This window comes from Vanacampus margaritifer, chromosome 5 (genome assembly GCF_051991255.1).
Source record: "Vanacampus margaritifer isolate UIUO_Vmar chromosome 5, RoL_Vmar_1.0, whole genome shotgun sequence".
NCBI lineage: Eukaryota > Metazoa > Chordata > Actinopteri > Syngnathiformes > Syngnathidae > Vanacampus > Vanacampus margaritifer.
Genome location: NC_135436.1, coordinates 23,220,447 through 23,237,379, shown reverse-complemented (window position 1 = coordinate 23,237,379; position 16,933 = coordinate 23,220,447). Strand labels below are relative to the sequence as shown.

The 16,933-nt window shown below is 40.6% G+C and overlaps 1 protein-coding gene across 3 annotated transcripts in view; it reads left to right on the top strand.

Moving 5' to 3' along the window:
• schip1 (schwannomin interacting protein 1) overlaps positions 1–16,933 on the top strand; it is a 257,075-nt gene that overhangs the window by 223,024 nt on the left and 17,118 nt on the right. Inside the window, exon 1 of one of the 3 annotated variants that reach the window (XM_077566207.1) lies at positions 4,349–4,744. The exons of the other annotated variants lie outside the window; for them this stretch is intronic. Coding sequence (XP_077422333.1) covers positions 4,715–4,744 — 30 coding nt within the window. The 5' untranslated portion in view covers positions 4,349–4,714. Of the gene's footprint in view, positions 1–4,348; positions 4,745–16,933 lie in introns of those variants that run through there. 3 annotated transcript variants of the gene reach the window in all.

Genomic DNA, 16,933 nt, shown 5'->3' with positions numbered 1-16,933 from the left:
CAGCCCTCCGGCAAGGCCAAGCGTTTCTTAGTGTTTCCGTACAATCAGCCCCGTAGATGGCTGGAATATACATTTCAAATGGCCCCAGTGCAAGTGGACTATAACCGATCCTGGTTCAACATTTTTATCCAAACCTGTGAAAAATTAAGATTTTTGGGGGTGGATTTTTTATTTTTTATTTTGCTACCAACCCAAAAAAAAATCTTTTTTTTTGTCAATTGCAACTAATCCAGCCTATGGGTTATTTCTGATAAATGATAGTAAATACAAGAAAACACTAAAACAAGGCTGAGTCGAAAGCCAAAGAATTCAATAAGCAAATAACAGTTGAAACATTTAGTTGAGCCACAAATGTGCGGTCAGTGGTTGACTTTTAACCAGGTAATCTGGACAACCGGGTGATTTCCCAACGGGACAGACTGCTATATATAATTCTCAGGTCCACTATTCCAGCCTGTACATTAAAACCCTTCAGCCCATGGATCTGTTTTAGAATCAGCAAATAAAGTATGTTTGCAGCATTTAAATCTATTTTCACCTTCTAATAGAAATGTACTACTCATACATGAATTGCACTGGTAGGCCATTAGACTATATATAGCATATATATGATCTATAACATACTGTATATATAACCAAAAGTTGCATATTGTAGTAGCTGCAGTAAGTTTCGTTCCTGTTAGCGAAACAATGCTAAATACACCGGCTGCACTGAAAATGGCAAACATCATATAGTTCTGCAGCGAATCCACAAATGACACGTACTGATTTCAGTACCTCCAATATCTCGTATGTTTGCCAACCAGTCACATTGCAGCTCTTTCCGCAAAAATGTTTTGTCACATTTCGAGATCTTTGCCTTCTTGATTAAAGTATTCATCATTTTTGTTTGCATCTTTAAATACACCCACGCGGTTACAGTTTAACACACGTCGCCTGGTGGGTGCGTGCGCGTGCGCGTGCGTGTCCTATGTTGATGTGTGGGATGAGAGGAAGCGATCGACACTGCGCCGCTCCCTCGCAGCGAGAGCGACGCACTTAAAAGTGAGCGCCCGACTCCGCGCATGCATAATTCACATTCAACATTTGGTGCCTTTTTAATGCAGTGGTCTGTGCTAATAATAAAGAGATGCTGTGTTTGTATTCACCTGTGCAGTGGCGCAGATTGTAACCTTGACAACCTTGTGAAGGACAGCGGGGGGGTTGGGGGGGGGGGTCGTAGTCAATGCTGCCATGGTAATGGGAGGGGGTGCTCATATGATTTAATTTTGTACAATATTCATGTTAGTGAAACATAATTTTAATGCATACAACCAATGTCCATACTTTTTATGTACAGACTACAACTGAATCACAGCTCTGTAATAATTATAAAATCATATTGAGATGAAAGATGTCTCCTTATCAGTAGTGAGAAGCAAAACAAGACATATGCATACAAAAATTTGGTATTAAGAATACAGTCCCAGGTGTCTTGTTGCATCTGAGCAGCAGCTTCTAATACGGTCTTCTTACCCTTTCCCACAAAGCATTCCGCCTCATTTAACCCGTTGACTATAAACTGCATAAAATACAGAGTCTGTTTTCAGTGCAAGAAAAACAACTTCATTACAGGTCAATGTCATGCAGGGATAATTGCATTCAGCCGGCGTGACGGGATGCGTCACCAGCCAGGCAGGTCAAACCGCACCGGGTCATATTCTCGCCGTGAGCCGCAAAAGAACCGAACGGCGGGCGCATCGATCCGCATCCGCGTCATTAATCCAAAGAGCGGTCTTGTCAGGAAGCGCGGTCGTCACCCGCCAGGCGTCAATATCGGGATGGAGAGATCTCGCCTGTGAGGGGAGGGAGGAGATAAAGAGGTGATGGCGTTTGGTTGGGAGCCAAAGCACACAAAAATGGCAAGCGAACTGATGGATTAGTTAATTTCATTTACAATGTGATTTCTATCTGATTCAGTTCTCGTAGCAAAGTACAGATTTCTAAATGAAATGTCTAATGTATAATTCGTTCTTGTATAATTTCCTGATGTTGATCATTTAATGAAAATGGACTGGTGTTGTGACAATGTTGATCCCTTTTTTGAGATCAGACAAGATCACGCAGGCAATATACAGTAGAAATAGAGTTAAGAGTCATGAGTGGATGTTGTGGTAGAGGATGAGGAGATGGAGAGAGGATTATGGGAGTTGCTTGGCCCGCGTGGGGATTATGGGGAGGCCATCTGGCGCCGCTGCGATTATAATCCAACAGAGAGCCATGCAGAGACTGAGGCGAGGTTCGGTGGTATTTCTCATTGTTTGTCCAACCAAGCATCCGTTTTGTGTCTTGCACTGACAAGAATGAATGGCCTTTATTGGCAGCTCACACAAACACTCCAGTTTGACCCTTGAACCATGTGTCCCAAGTCCTGGTAGATTTCGCCCAGCCCCCACTTTTGTATCCTGTTTTTACATGGGTCCTGTCTCGGCATCCCATTTTGGACCATGTGTATTGTAACAATCCGCAGTGTGGCACCGCGCCACGAGGTGGCGCCTCTTTGTTTTTGTGGGCATGTGCAGCGCTTTTTGTTTTTTGGCTTTGAATGTTTTTGACACCAGGGAGGCACGACTATTGTGACTAGTCTCGCGCTTAGCCCACTGTTTTTTGTTGTTGTTGTTTTTTCTCATTTGCTCCCAAAAACATATAAAGCTGTTCTATTTTTAATGTTTTAAGTGTCCCAAAGACGTATTTGTACGTTTCTTATGTTTTTTTTATGCTGGAGCATACAGAAGGCTTTGATGTAGCCTCTCAACTGCACAAAACGGTTGAAGCAATTGTAGTCATCACAAAAACGGCTAGCAGGTGGCAGTAGAGTAGAAGAGACCAACCAGGGCTATGTTGAAAACAAGCTGATTTACCCACAGCTCTAAGCAGATTTGTGAATAATGATGAAACTTAGCTATACTCTAATGCTAATTGCTGCAAAACGGAAACAGAAGTATACTTTTTTCCTGATGAAAGAAGAGACTCTAATCTTTCTTTTGGTAGGTTCCATGTTTTTATAGCAATAGAACACAATATTCTGTGGGCCTTGCAAAATCAGTCAAAATCCAGTAAAACAGTTGGGAGCAAAGGGAATTGCTTCAGTGAAAATGGCTGTGAGTGAATGAGTTAATAATAGTGAACCTGTGGACTTCCAGTTGCTCTCCCATTATTGTTGTCCTGTTGTGCCGTCCATGGCCAATCATCATCCACAGTGCATTACAGTATGTCAATCACACAGTTGGCAAAGTGATTCATACGTATACGATTCTAACAGCCATGTTTTCATCATACCGGAACTAGAACCTGCTTCCATGTCTAAGAATCATGGGTAGTCCTACTACCCAAATGCTGCCGGTTAGGCCCAACACAAGCTGCGCTTAGCTGGCGGGGCCGAGCAAATAAGGCTTGGTAATGGTGAGTGCATTGCATTGTTTAGCACTGTTGAACTGTCAAACAAGATAGCATTTAGCATTAGCTAAAGCAAATAACACAATCACTGGTCACCAGATTGACTATAGCGAATAAATGTTATAGTTACATTTTGAGTATCTGGTTAAGTTAAATAAATAAACAATAACATTTAAAAATAATAATAATAAATAAAACGTTTCTTTCTTTCTTTTACTTTCTTATGTGTACAAATGTTTGAGCAACAAAAATATATCCACTTAAATCCTCCAACGGGTCGCCATAGATGGTGCTAGCCACCAGCTAGCTTACAAGCTAACAAGATTGTGGGGTTCCGTTCGACCAGCAGACAGGCAGCGGGCTCGTCCTTGGCATCACCTGCTCACTTAATAACTTCGATAACAACTCTTGAAGCGTTCTGTAAATTGTGGCATCAAGGAAAGATGTATTTAGACATACAGGATACTAGCTAGCTATGATGAATGAATCAATGCACTCAAATTCTTATATAGTGGAGGGAAATTCTGAATTCACTTTAATAGGGTTTTTAGACCGCAAATGGAGAAAGTCCATTCCTAAGACATAAGAAGTTACGCTGGACTGGACTCGACGATTTGCATTATGAAGCGGGAAAATATTTTATTTTTAACTAATAGTGAAAAGTCAAATCTTCTGTGTTTTGTGTTATATATCAAAACTCTCCATGCATTAAGGTGCAAAATTAGTATAGTGGCTTAAGATGAAGGTTTTCAAATAAGTGAGGGTCACTCGTCTTGTCTGGCGCAGCACAATGACACCGCAACCTTGACCTCCCCCCCCCCCCCCCCTCCTTCCTCCTCCGCCTTCTCTCTCCATTCAAGCCAGCACGCATTCATTCCACTGGCTCCTCCCCCTTTCCAGAGAGGCGACTTTGTGAGTGTGCATTGCTTTTCACCGCTCCCCTCCTTCTTTTTCTCTCTCTCTCGTTCCCACACCCCTCCTCTTGCCACTCGTTCCCCTCCCTCGTTTGGCTTTTTGGAGACGGGAAGCCATCGGGAATCGCAGCTCTTCCTCTCTCTTGATAAACAGAAAACAGGCAGAAAGACACAACTGACAGGGCGTGGAGAGGCAGACGGGACAAGTCGGCAGGCAGTTTTTTTTTTTTATTGTTTTAGTTGGTAGCTAGATCAAGAACTGGGGCTTCTCGCTCCAGCTGGAATACCACTGCAGGACTGGGAATCTTCTCCCGGTCCAGCTCCCAGTCCAACTCGGCCGGCGTGGCTCTAGGATGCAGTGAAGGATGGTCCACCAGGAAAACTGTTCTTACAAGGTAGTCCTCTTCTTAGGACGTCAATTCAAAAACATTCTGATATCAGTTGTTGTGAGATTCGCTTGTGGACTTTTTGTGTGTGTATCACATATTGCGACCTGCGTGGGAGTGTTTTGAGTTTTGTGATTGTGTTGCGAATCTGATGGCAAGGTGGTTGCCAAGGGAGCACTTGACTTACGGGAATAATGTCCAACCTCCTCCTCCTTCCCTTGCCTCTTCATCGTGCCAAGTAGAGACTCTGTGGCATGTATGTATGTGACTACTGAAGACTGAATTCCAAGTGCATTTGACATGTCGTACTTTGCAGTCAGATGAAAGGAAATAGACTTGAGATGTTTACGTGTTTGGCGTTTACCACTCACGGCAGCGGCATCTGGGAGCCGCGTCTTGATTTAAGCAAGCACTTGACAGCTGTGCATCTACTTAAGCGCAAACATAGGCAAGGGAATCTGCAATGCAGAGAGTGAGCAAAGAGGTGGATGAAAGGCAGGAAGAGAGACGAGCTTCCTGAAGATGCCAGGAGAGGCATCGTGGGGGGGGGGGGGGGGGGCTAGTGGAAGAGGGAGCAAAAAGACAAATGTTGTTTGGAAAGCTGCAAATCAAGAGAATATTAGGGCACAGTCAAATTAGATCCGATGCATGAGATGTATCAAAAGTGTAGATTTACAAACATAATGGTGACTTTTAGATCGTGTTTAATTCTATCAGAGAGATATTAATTTAGCAACATCTTGTGTAGTTTTTCCAGTATTTATTTCACACAGTGTCAATCGAAATATTGAGGAATGGCCTCAATATTTCATAAAAGTAATCCAAGATCAGCCACACCCTTGTTGGGAACTGAGGAATTGAATGGGTTCTTTCTTGGCTTATTGATACACTTATCTAAAAATAAATGTTATGATCTCACTTGAAAAAATGAAATGAATAAAATTGCTTACTATTATCAATTATTTACTTTATCAGGGTTGCATGGTATACCAGTACTAGGAAGGCACCGCAGCACCTCGCCATTAAAAATGAAATGATGCGACATATTTTTGGTACAGAATCCGATACTTCCAAAAATAGGCAAAGTATGCTTATTAAATGTATACTGTTCGTTCGTCAGTCCAAAATATGTCAAATAATTGTATTGTATTGTAAAAACAAAAGTCGGATGATGTGGTTGTGACAAGCGTGACGTGTGGAAGCACCAAAATGTCCATTCAATCACAGAATTTCAGAATTTAAGTCTGCTAGCTTAATGCTAACCGTTTCAGGATCGATATCAAAGTACCTTATACAGGTGTGGTGTCGATTCCGAATTTTGGCATTGCGACAACACTATTTCTAATTCTACATTAGTATGTAATATAATTTAGTTATTTATTGCATTCATCACTCTATTCATGTTTTGTTTTTTTTAAAGAGTTTTTGCATTGGGTCTCTGGAGATTGTTGACAGTGGCAGTTTTTGGTATGGGCAGCATGTGTGGAGCCATTTCTGGGATTGCGGCAACATATGTCTACGGCATAAAATATTTTGGAGCAACCTATGTCACTGAGGGATGCACTAAAGGGGGATGGCACAGGGCACCAAGCTAGGACCACCACTGATTGTGGCTGTATCCCTAATAAAGTGTGTTGTGAGTGTAAATGTGCCATTGGAATGCACTGTAATTGTTTTGCCATTTGAAAATTCTTACTTTCAAATCCTGTCCTCCAGCTTTAAAGAGTTTTGATGAGTCCAACTACTAAAATTGTGTCTTTATGCTTTACCATTTAAATCAGACATTCTAATTTGGTGACTCTCATCGTCCCCACATAACATTTGTTACCATTTTGAGCGAGTGCTCTATATATTTCTGTTTGTGTCACTCAGGAGGGTGGGTGGATTTTCACCCGTGCTGGCCGAGGGAGGCGGCTTGTGTAACAGGATAAGGATTTCCTGCCATGTTTGTTGCGAGATAAAAAAAATATATATATAAAAAAGGAGACAGAAAGATATCAGGACAGGGCCGGTGATAAGCAGAAAGCGAAGGGATGCCGAGGGCCAAGTAGGGAAGCGGGCTGAAAGGCAGAGATTAAGCAGTAACAAGAGAAGTATCGACAGCGCTCGCTGAGACGGCGCCAGCTCTCGCATGAGGGAAGAGGGGAGAAAATGACGGCAAAAGTATTCATCTGAGGATGGAAATTCATGAAGATGGAAACAAGACAGAAGCGGGAATGGGATGGAAGTTGCGTATGGGGGCGTACGTGTGAGGCACGGAACGGAAAAAAGAAAGAAAGAAAGAGGGCGGCAAGCGGAACAGAGGATTCAGCCTCTGATAACAGCGGCTCTCTGGAGGCCCCTCAATTAGAGCGGTAACCTGGCAACCAGCAGAGGACAGCGCCCCTAACACACGCACACACATTGGGGGATGTATGCAGGATCATATGCACAAAAGTAATGGGACATTACAAAAGGAAGAAACTCAGATGGAATCGTTCCTTCAGAAGTATTGAGGTCAGATGATGTCCCTGCCAAATAATCTCTAATTTACCCCAAACACATGCATTTATGAATCTTTGTGCTCTGAGGCACAATCATGCATAAAAAGGACCTTTCCCAAACTGTTTCTTGAAATGACTTCTTTTTTTTTTTCACATTTAATTCTGTCTTTTCATGGGACAAAACTGACAAAAAGACACTTTGACACAATCCAAAGTAGTCAGTAGGCATCTTATGTAACCTGTAACCTCTGGCAACAAAAGTGAGTATACCCCTAAGTGAAAATGTCCAATCTGAGCACAGTAATTTTCCGTCCCCAGCGTCATGGGAATCATTAGTGTTACAAGGTCGCAGGTGTGTTAAATATGATACTACATCTCTACCTGAGACTGCCTGAGCTGGATTTGTTTTGCAAGGAATATTTTAGCACACTCTACTTTTTATTTATTTGGTAATATATATATCGTATAAATTTGTATTTCATGATTGTGTCGCACTTAAGGTTAAATGTAAAATATATATATATATATTTTATTTTTTATTTTTTATTTTTTTTATTATTTTATTTAAAAAAAATTAAGCCTGGCAAAGGTCAAAAAGTTTAAGGGGCACTAATACTTTCGCAAGGCACTGTGTATCCTTTTCCAACTAAATAAGTCTGACATCATCATTATAAACGGAAGGACCAAAAAATGGGAGTGACTCCTACCCAATTATTTTATTTTCAGATTTTTGCTGCCGTTTTTCATTTCTTTAAGTGCTCAAACGAGCAAAGACGCACGCCATTGTCTACGGCGAGAGGCCGTCGTTGCATTAAATCTCCTTTTTCTTTTTTTTTTGCGGGGGATTCCCATCATCATCTATAACAGCAGTGGCAGCACAATCAGACCGAGGCGAGATGAGGAGATTTATCAGGCGGCAGGAGTAATGTCAGCGTCCCAAGGCCCCGGGACCATCCTCGGATCCTGGAGGGGGGTTGTGAATGGATGAAATTAGTCCAATAAAAATGATCTATGACGTGACTGCGAATATTTAGTTAGTTGAGTGTGCTGGATAGACTTTTTGTGCATTATTAGTAACCCCCAACAACAAAAAAAGTTTGAGGACCTCCTGATGGGCTGACCCGTGCCGTAATTTGTTTGGAACGCAGAGCATCGCCATGGAGACATTGTGGCCACGTTGCTATGGCAGCAGACTCGCTTGTGTTTTGTTCTTTTTTTCCCCCTTAAAAAAAAAAAGCTGTCAAGCTTTTAGATGTGGTGGTAAATGTCAATGAATCATTTGCATACTTGCAAGCAAGCCAGAGATGATTTGAAACAGTACCTCTGGCAACACAGGCTGACTCATTACATGATTTTAAAAGTAACTAAGTTATTGTGGGAGTGTTCAGTGACATCAGAACAATCCATACATATGTACAGTTTTTGGGTTTTTTTATGCTCTCTATGGACAATAAAAGCAATATTGTGCTATGAGTAAAACTAACTCTATATAATATACTGTATATATATATATATATATATATATATATAAATAAACCACATCTTAGTACATTTGATGGTTCATTACCAACTGACTATCATATCAGGAATTGGATTATAATTTCACTGAAATGATCAAATGTATGTTAGCTTTCAACATCACATGACACTTTTCAAAATAAATACGCTATTTCAAACAAGTGAAGTTAGCTCAAAGGTTAGAGCAATTGCATTCCACCATTGAGTACCTGGGTTCAAACCCTGCTTGTACCGCATTTTAGTACTTTTGCAATTTATCTTTCAATTTAAGTACATGCATTCAAATCTTAGCATTCAGCTAATAGCATTCGGTTTTTCAGCACTCCCACGCAATTTCTGGCAGAAATTGCACTTTGTCCAGTATTACACGTTGTCCTATTAGTTAGAAAAGGCTCACTCATATGGGATAGGATGCATGTCATAGGACACAATTTAAAGGTGGACGCAATATAAGCCCTAATTATATCAATCGTAGCACTCCCAAAGCTAACTTAGCACATAAAAGGTCGGTATGACAAATGCTGCATTCGAGGAAAGTGGGTAGTTGGATTTTTCCAAATTCATAGCAGGAATTCCACTTTGAGCTCAGACATCTGAGTTGCGAAGTCAGGAAAGAAAAAAAGGACCCGGACTTCACTGACCAGCTTCAATCTGACGTCAGTCACCCGAGGTCAGATTGGTGTGACGAGGCCTTAACTTAGCTGTCACAACGGCTTTTATTTGTGTTGCACATTTACTTTCTTTTCATTTCACTCTGACTCGAGATGGTTTGGTGTTAGTGACCTCCTGGTAATTTCCATTGTACTACTAAACGACTTAGCGACTGAATGATTTGCAAGTGCGCCTTTCAGCTCATTGCTCATTCACGTATTTTGCTTGAGCAAACTCAAGTGCCTCACGACAACGGTAACGTGTAACATTGGATCATTAGATTACTGAATAGCGCTCATGTTAGTGTAAAACATTACTGGCATCATTGGAGACGGAGCTAGAGGAAGAGGTGCATCAGCATCGAGCATATGCGCACGCACACACACACACAGTGCAGTGGCAGCGCATGCCAGGCCCACAGGAGGTGCCAGGAACCCTCTCTCCCACAGTCACCCTCTGTTCACTTGGAACAAAAAGCCTTTTTCTGTGTGTTGATGTCTCTCTCGCCCCCCCTCGCTCCTCCTCCTCCTCCTCCTCACCCTCACCTGACAGTCACGCCATCCGCTCCACATTTAACCATCTCCTAAGTGCGCCCATGGTGAGAACAAGCCCGAAGCGCTACACTCGAAGTGGGCCCGAGGCGGCGATCATGACCAAGAGTGTGTCTTTAGCCGCCTCTGCCGAACCCTCGAAGAGATCAGCAGTGACTTCACCTTAACCGTGAAGTCAGCCTCACTAATGAAGCTGCCCCACCCTTCACAGACACTTAGCTCGAAGCTAAAAGCTCTTTTATTGGCCGTGTGTGTGTGTGCGGGGGCGTTCGCTCATGCCACCTTTAATATGTGTATGTTTCTCTTTGTCCACATAAGAACAATTGCTAGAATAAGGTCTGTTCACCCTGAATGGCGACGGTGTACTTTATCAGTAATCCTTAGGGATTCTCGCTGAGTCAAACATACATCCCATTTCCTGCTTGTTAGCATTAGCGTGTGTATGTGTGTGTTTGAGATTTGACTGTTTTGCTGTATTCCCCAACTCTATGAATATTTCATTATTTGCCGGGCCCGTTCTCATCTTGCCGTCTTGACGTTCGTCAGCATTACTCGTTGTTCCTTCTCATTTTGCTCTTCTCGTGTTCTCATGTGACGGTTGCTGTCGGGTAAACAGTCATCTGATAGTGAGGAACACGCAGCTTCAAAGAAAGAACGAAATAAATGATTAGTCAAATAGAATCAACAATGAAATATTCAGTAATCAGTATGTACCATAAAATTGGGTATAAAAAGTCTACACACCCCATTCAAATGACACTTTTTGTGACAAAAAAAACTAAGACCCCCAGATAATTTCAAAACTTGTCCCAATATTAATTTGACCGGTACAACTCAATTGAGGAAGCACAAGTAACTGATGTGGTTGTGTTGAGAATTAGCCAAATACATTTGGTTCACCCCAAATAAGGCATTCACTTTTTTTTCTTTTTTTAATTTTGCTACCCTTTCAGTTCATTTTTTTATTCAATTGCATTGTACGAGTTATAGATCAGATAACTCATTTGCTCCCCCAAATGTATCACGTTCTATTTTAAATATTGCCATGGTCCCAAAAACGTATTTAGACGTTTTTGTTGTTTTTATTTATTTTTAATTTTATTTATTTTTAATGCTAAAGCAGTGGTGTCAAAGTCCAAGTTCTTATAGCAATAAAACACAATATTCTGTGGGCCTTGCAAAATCAGTCAAAATCCAGTCGGGAGCAAAGGGGGTTGCTTCACTGAAAATGACTGGGAGTGAATGAGTTAATGGTAGAAATGATTTATCTTGCCCTCATTTTTGTAATACCACAATAACCTGGCATTCGAACAGGGTTGTGTAGACTTCTTTACTGTATATCAATTACTTGATCTTCATCAACTTTTCATGAAAGCTGATAATCAGACTTTTTCATTTGTGTCTGGAATGTGAATGTCTTAATTCATGGAATCCTTTATGAATAACTAGTTCAATCCATTTATTAATTTTAGAGCCATCAGTAACGTTCATGCAGCTAGCATGAGATCCCAACGAAGCACCACATTCACGCTTGCCCATTTTATTTTTATTCTATTTTGCACCTGGATTGTTAACCATAAAAGTAAAGTATTCCATGGCTTATTGTTGGTTACAGTTATTCATTCAGTAGACGAGTTGGCGACTTCATGCAAGTTATGAAAATGATGCTATTATTCGTCACACCCGCCAAGCGGTGGCGGGTTTGCGCCTTTACGTGAAATTGCTGTCTTTTTGCGATATGATTCCCGAGTCATATGGAGCTTCTAATTTTCCATGTGAGCGGCCATGACAAATATGTGAGTCATGGCTCGATAATGTCTCGCAGTGATGAGATCATAACACTGCAAGTGTAAGTCGCAGACGTGATCCCCTGTGTAGTGTGAGACGGACTGACCCTCCATTGTGCTTTCTCCTTCAGTGATTATTTTGCTAGTGCGGCCTAACGTGGGAGGGTTCAAACAGGAAACCTTTAATGCGAAGAGGTCGTCATTAATCCACTGTTCCGCAGATTTTTACACCTAATCCATCTGAAAGCTCTAAACTGATCCACATTTTTGCATTCTTCTCTTTTTCAGTCACACAAAAACATACATTGATGACATTATTCAATAGAATGGTAAGCCGCAGTAATATCCGTTGTTCTTTGCAGAGGATAAAGAACACATGCCTGTGAGTATTGCTATATCTGTCCACATGTTTTGCTCCACTGTTCAGTCATCCGGTGCTTGACGGATTATAAGACCCTGACGCTGATGCATTTTTTTTTTTTTATCCCTGCTATAAGACTTCTTGTGTTGTGTTAGCATTAAGCTAGTGGACTTTAACTCAACTCAAATGCATTTATATAGCGCATTTAGGCAAAGTTGTTAGGTTGTTTTGTACACAAGGTACCACTGTACTATACATCATTTTTAATGTAGTTTTAAACAGAGGCGTGGCGGCCATCAGGAAATTTGGAAAACCTGAGCTGAATTTTGGACCCACTACGTCCTTGGTTTTGCAGGTATATCTAATAAATTGGTTAGTACATGTACACTCTTAAAAAAATTCAAAATTCTGACTGTGACTATGTTAACTTTAATGAACTCGTAATTGATTAAACTTAATATATTCACTTTGGGTTAACTTAATTTAATTGATTAAATTAAATTAAGTTGATCAACAATTCAATTTGTAAAGTGAATGTATTAAGTTTAATTAATTATGAGTTCATTAAACTTAATATATTCACTTTGGATTCATTTTGGATTAATTTAATTCAATGGTGTGTTAACAATTGAAGCAATTTTATTAAATTAGTCAGCAATTCAATTTGTAATCTGAAATTGGTTTAGAGTGTATGTGAAATATTTCCTTGGTCTTCTTTTTTTAATGATGTAATCATAATCCATTTTACAACAACAGCAGGGCTGGACTGACTCCTGATCACCTCGTCACATAGTTCTGCCACTGATGTTGACTTATGTTAGTTCAGTTTGTTGTCTATATTAAAAAATTACGGAAGAAAATTAGGACCAGTGAAGAGACAAAAAGAAGTTTGGCAGAATTCTGACTTTAAAGTGAGAATTCTGACTTAATAGTGAGAATTCTGACTTAATAGTGAGTATTCTGACTATTCTTAGAATTCTGACTTTATTTTCAGCATTCTCACTTAAAAGTGAGAATAATAGTAGCACTAATAAAGTCAGAATTCTCACAAAGTCAGAATTCTAACTTCTCACAAAGTCAGAATTCTGAGAAAAAAAATCTGAATTCTCACTTAAAGTCAGAATTTTGGGGGGGGGGGGTTCTGAATTCTCACTTTAAATTCAGAATTCTGACTTTATTCTCAGAATTTGGACTTTAGAGAATAAAGTGAGAAGTCAGAATCCTGCCAAACGTTTCTTCTCTCTCATCACTGGTCTTAATCCTCTTCCGTACAAAATAGATTAATGGACTAGTCCCTCTAAATTGTGGGCCAGTCTCTTGGGTTACAATGGAGAAAAATCATAATTAAAAAAGCACTGCATCAGCCACTTGGGCATCTACCCCGAATGCCAGATGGCCATTCCAGCCCTAAACAACAGCCATACTTGGACATATCTTTCACATAAGTAAAGCATTAAGAAGAAAAAAACCCTCCTCCTCTTCTGGCATCTTCATTCCACATGACTATATATTCTCTTTGCTGAGGTGTCTATTTTTTCCAATGTGGCTGCAAGCAGCTGCTGCCCACACGCCAGGGCGTTAAAAAAACACACACGCACACACACAGGGAGGTTTTTCTCCTATGAGAGGCCGTCCTGACCAGAGGGTGCAAGGCAGGGAGGGTCTAAAAGCGGTCTTTACCTCTGACCACTGTGCTTTCACAGTCCTGCGGGAGACAGCGCAGGCAGTGAGAAACATCCACAAAGCTTGTAAGAGAGGACGAGCTGGAAGTTACGTCAGCTTGGAGGAGTAGAGCCGAATAGTTTTCTATGGACAGATCATGGCGGAGGCGAGTCCGCCGGGACGGGACCCAAGCTCGGCAGTGAGCCTGCACTGAGTGACGCTGGCCAAGTGGACGACAGCTAAGGAGGGAGGGAGGGCGGGGGAGCGAGATGAGGCAGGCGCTGGATCAGTCGGACGGGTGCGATGCGTGGATGATGTCATCAGGCACGCGTCCTGCCTCTGTCTCAGTGACGATTACAAGGAGGTAAACGCATGTTTTGGACGTTTAACTTTATGAGTCTGCACTCTACGTCAATGATCGCAGACCTTGTTAGACTTTATTTCCTAGCTGTCACTTTTTGGCAAATTGGAGCAATTGTTTCACGTGTGGAATTAAATCATCATCATTCGGATGCAATTCATTTTGAAGGAATTTTGCTTTTGTTATATTTTTGTTTTGTTTTTTGGTCGTAATTGTCAAATTATCTTCCCTTTCTAGTTAAATCAGCATTTTTGTAAACCAACACATATTTTTCCACTCTACATTCCGACACAATCATGTGACCCTCTCTCAGAGTTAGAAGCTCAAAAGTCACTTGAGGAAGACATTGTCCTGTCCCGACTTCTTCCTTTGTCATGTGCTTCTATTCTGTCTCCGATTTTTGCTCTTTATCTCACCGTCATCCTCCCCCATCTCTCTTACCACACACACACACACACACATTCTCTCAATTGGTTGGCTGGACCTCTTGCTGAGCCGTTCTTTCCGGGCGGAGTGGCAGGAGCAGCCTTGCACTGACCTGCAGCTGAACTCTACAAGGGTTCAAAGGGCAGGACTCTTATCTGGCACGGAATGTTGCCTAGGCTGTGATCGACATCTTAGGAAGGATGAACGCTGCCTGGAGTGAAACGTGTGCTATAAAGATTTAGTGTTTAAGATCGTGAAAAAAAATATGAATAGGAAAATAGCCTCGTTTGAGTGAACATGTGTGAGTGCTTAGTCAAAACACACGCTGACCTCGTGTGTGTGTGTTTATGAAGCTGTGAGCGCAGCAGCAGATCACTGTCAGCTCTGGAAAAGATATCAGAGTGAAGCTTGCTGTTTGGACTATCAACAGTGCACACGCACACACAAATTCTAACATCGTCTTTATGTGGACCAGCCAAAATGATATCGCAATAAATATTAAGATTAAGTCCTTGATACGTTTACAGGTGGTGAAACTATAGCCCTTGAGCCATGAAAGAGGAATAAACGTATTTGTCCTCTTTGCGTGTTCCAAAACTTGAAGACAGATTTAATGTAAGAAAAAACACCTTTGCAAAAATGATTTTAATCTAACAGAGATCTCTGGACATGGTAACAGACTCCAATTCATCACTTAACAGGTGGAATTCAGAGCGCCGAATGTGCCTCTTCCGCGTGTAAAATGGCTTCTTATAGTTAAAACCGACCGCCTCTCTTTCATTTGTAGACAAAACATACTTCTCTTGGTACTTTTCCGTGAGCGATGGCGAAAACAGAGTCAGGGGTGCGTGTTCGAAACAGATTCCGTTCTCAAGGACCAAATGTGTTTTCCCACAGAGAAGGAACTTCTAGACCAAATAATATGTCCCAGCTTAAGGTCAAATTATACTGAGTTCAACACTACTTGCTTTACTCGTCTATAAAACCTTTCAACATGGTTAATATAAAGATTTAAGATGTTAATAATGTATAACAATGGTTAATATATGAAAATAAAGAATTTAAATGTTAATGATATCTAACAGCCACATGGTGACAGCGGGGAATTATGCCTACCTTGGTATTCAATTTTTTTTTTTTTTACAAAACTAGTTAAACGCACCTAAAATTAAAGCTGTAATCAGTGGTTGTCAACTGTCAGGGCAAAAATGTTAAACTCTTGGCCAGAGGCAGGAAAAGTACTTGGAGAGAAAAATTGCACGTGAATGCTGAAAGGCTTGAATAAGTATGTGGAATAATTTGGAGTGATATTGAATGACATGGAATGAGCTGAATAACTTGAAGTTGGAATGGTTTTAAACAGTACTTGGAAACTGGTGGTGAATATGTAAATATTTGGAATTTGGGAGTTTAGAACGTTTTGTAAATGGGAGTAAAAAATGAGATGAGTTGGAATAATTTGGATTGGTGACGGAGGATAATGAATGAATAATGCAGAATATGTCCCTAGTTTGGAAAATATTTGGGTTAAAAAAAAGGGAATTTTTTGTATGTGATTTTTTTTTTTTTGCATGTTGAAAATCGTTCATAAGGTCAATTGAATAAGAATCATTTAAATTTCAAACGGGAACTATTTGAATCTGTTATTTTGAATGTGCAAATATAATATGTACTGTGGGAAATTCTGCCTCAATTTGAATAAATAGGGAATTTGTATGTGAAAAATGTTATGGGAAAACCGTGAATTTTTGTAATTAAAAATAAATAAATACATTTTGGTAAATGTTGAAATTTGAATGATTTGAATCAGATGAATTATGTGGACAGTGAAAAGTGCGTCAAAGAAAGTATGAAGAATAAAAAAAATAGGAATAATGTCAGCCTTCACACAAATGAGTTCTAAGTGCCAAAGTATTTTTCTTACATGTTTGATGATGTAGAAACATTTGGAGGAATTCCCTAGTAGCATTTCATCATAGTGGAAGTTACTCAAAATGGCTGCCTCGAACCAAAATGTCAGACTTCCTGTTGAATTGCAGGTATGGGTCCTCGAGACGTTTTTTTTTTTTTGTGTCCTGTGGTCCACCAAATATCCACCAATGTCCAGAGATAAAAAAAAATAATAATAAAAATTGTCAACAGGAGACAATAATAAAAAGAATTGATAGGAAAAAAAAACTTCAACTCATGATTTCGCGTAATGTCTACATATAGAACATCTGTTTAGGAATCCTGCGGAGAACTTAAATGGCCCCTAATAGGAATACGTTTCTCCTCCCCTCTTTGAAGCTTCTCCAAACACACTTTCACAGGTGCTTTGCAATGTCAAGCCTGTGCTCGCACAACATCTTCTACTTGCTGGTGTCCTCGTGCGAACATTGGCGCTTGTGTGTGACCA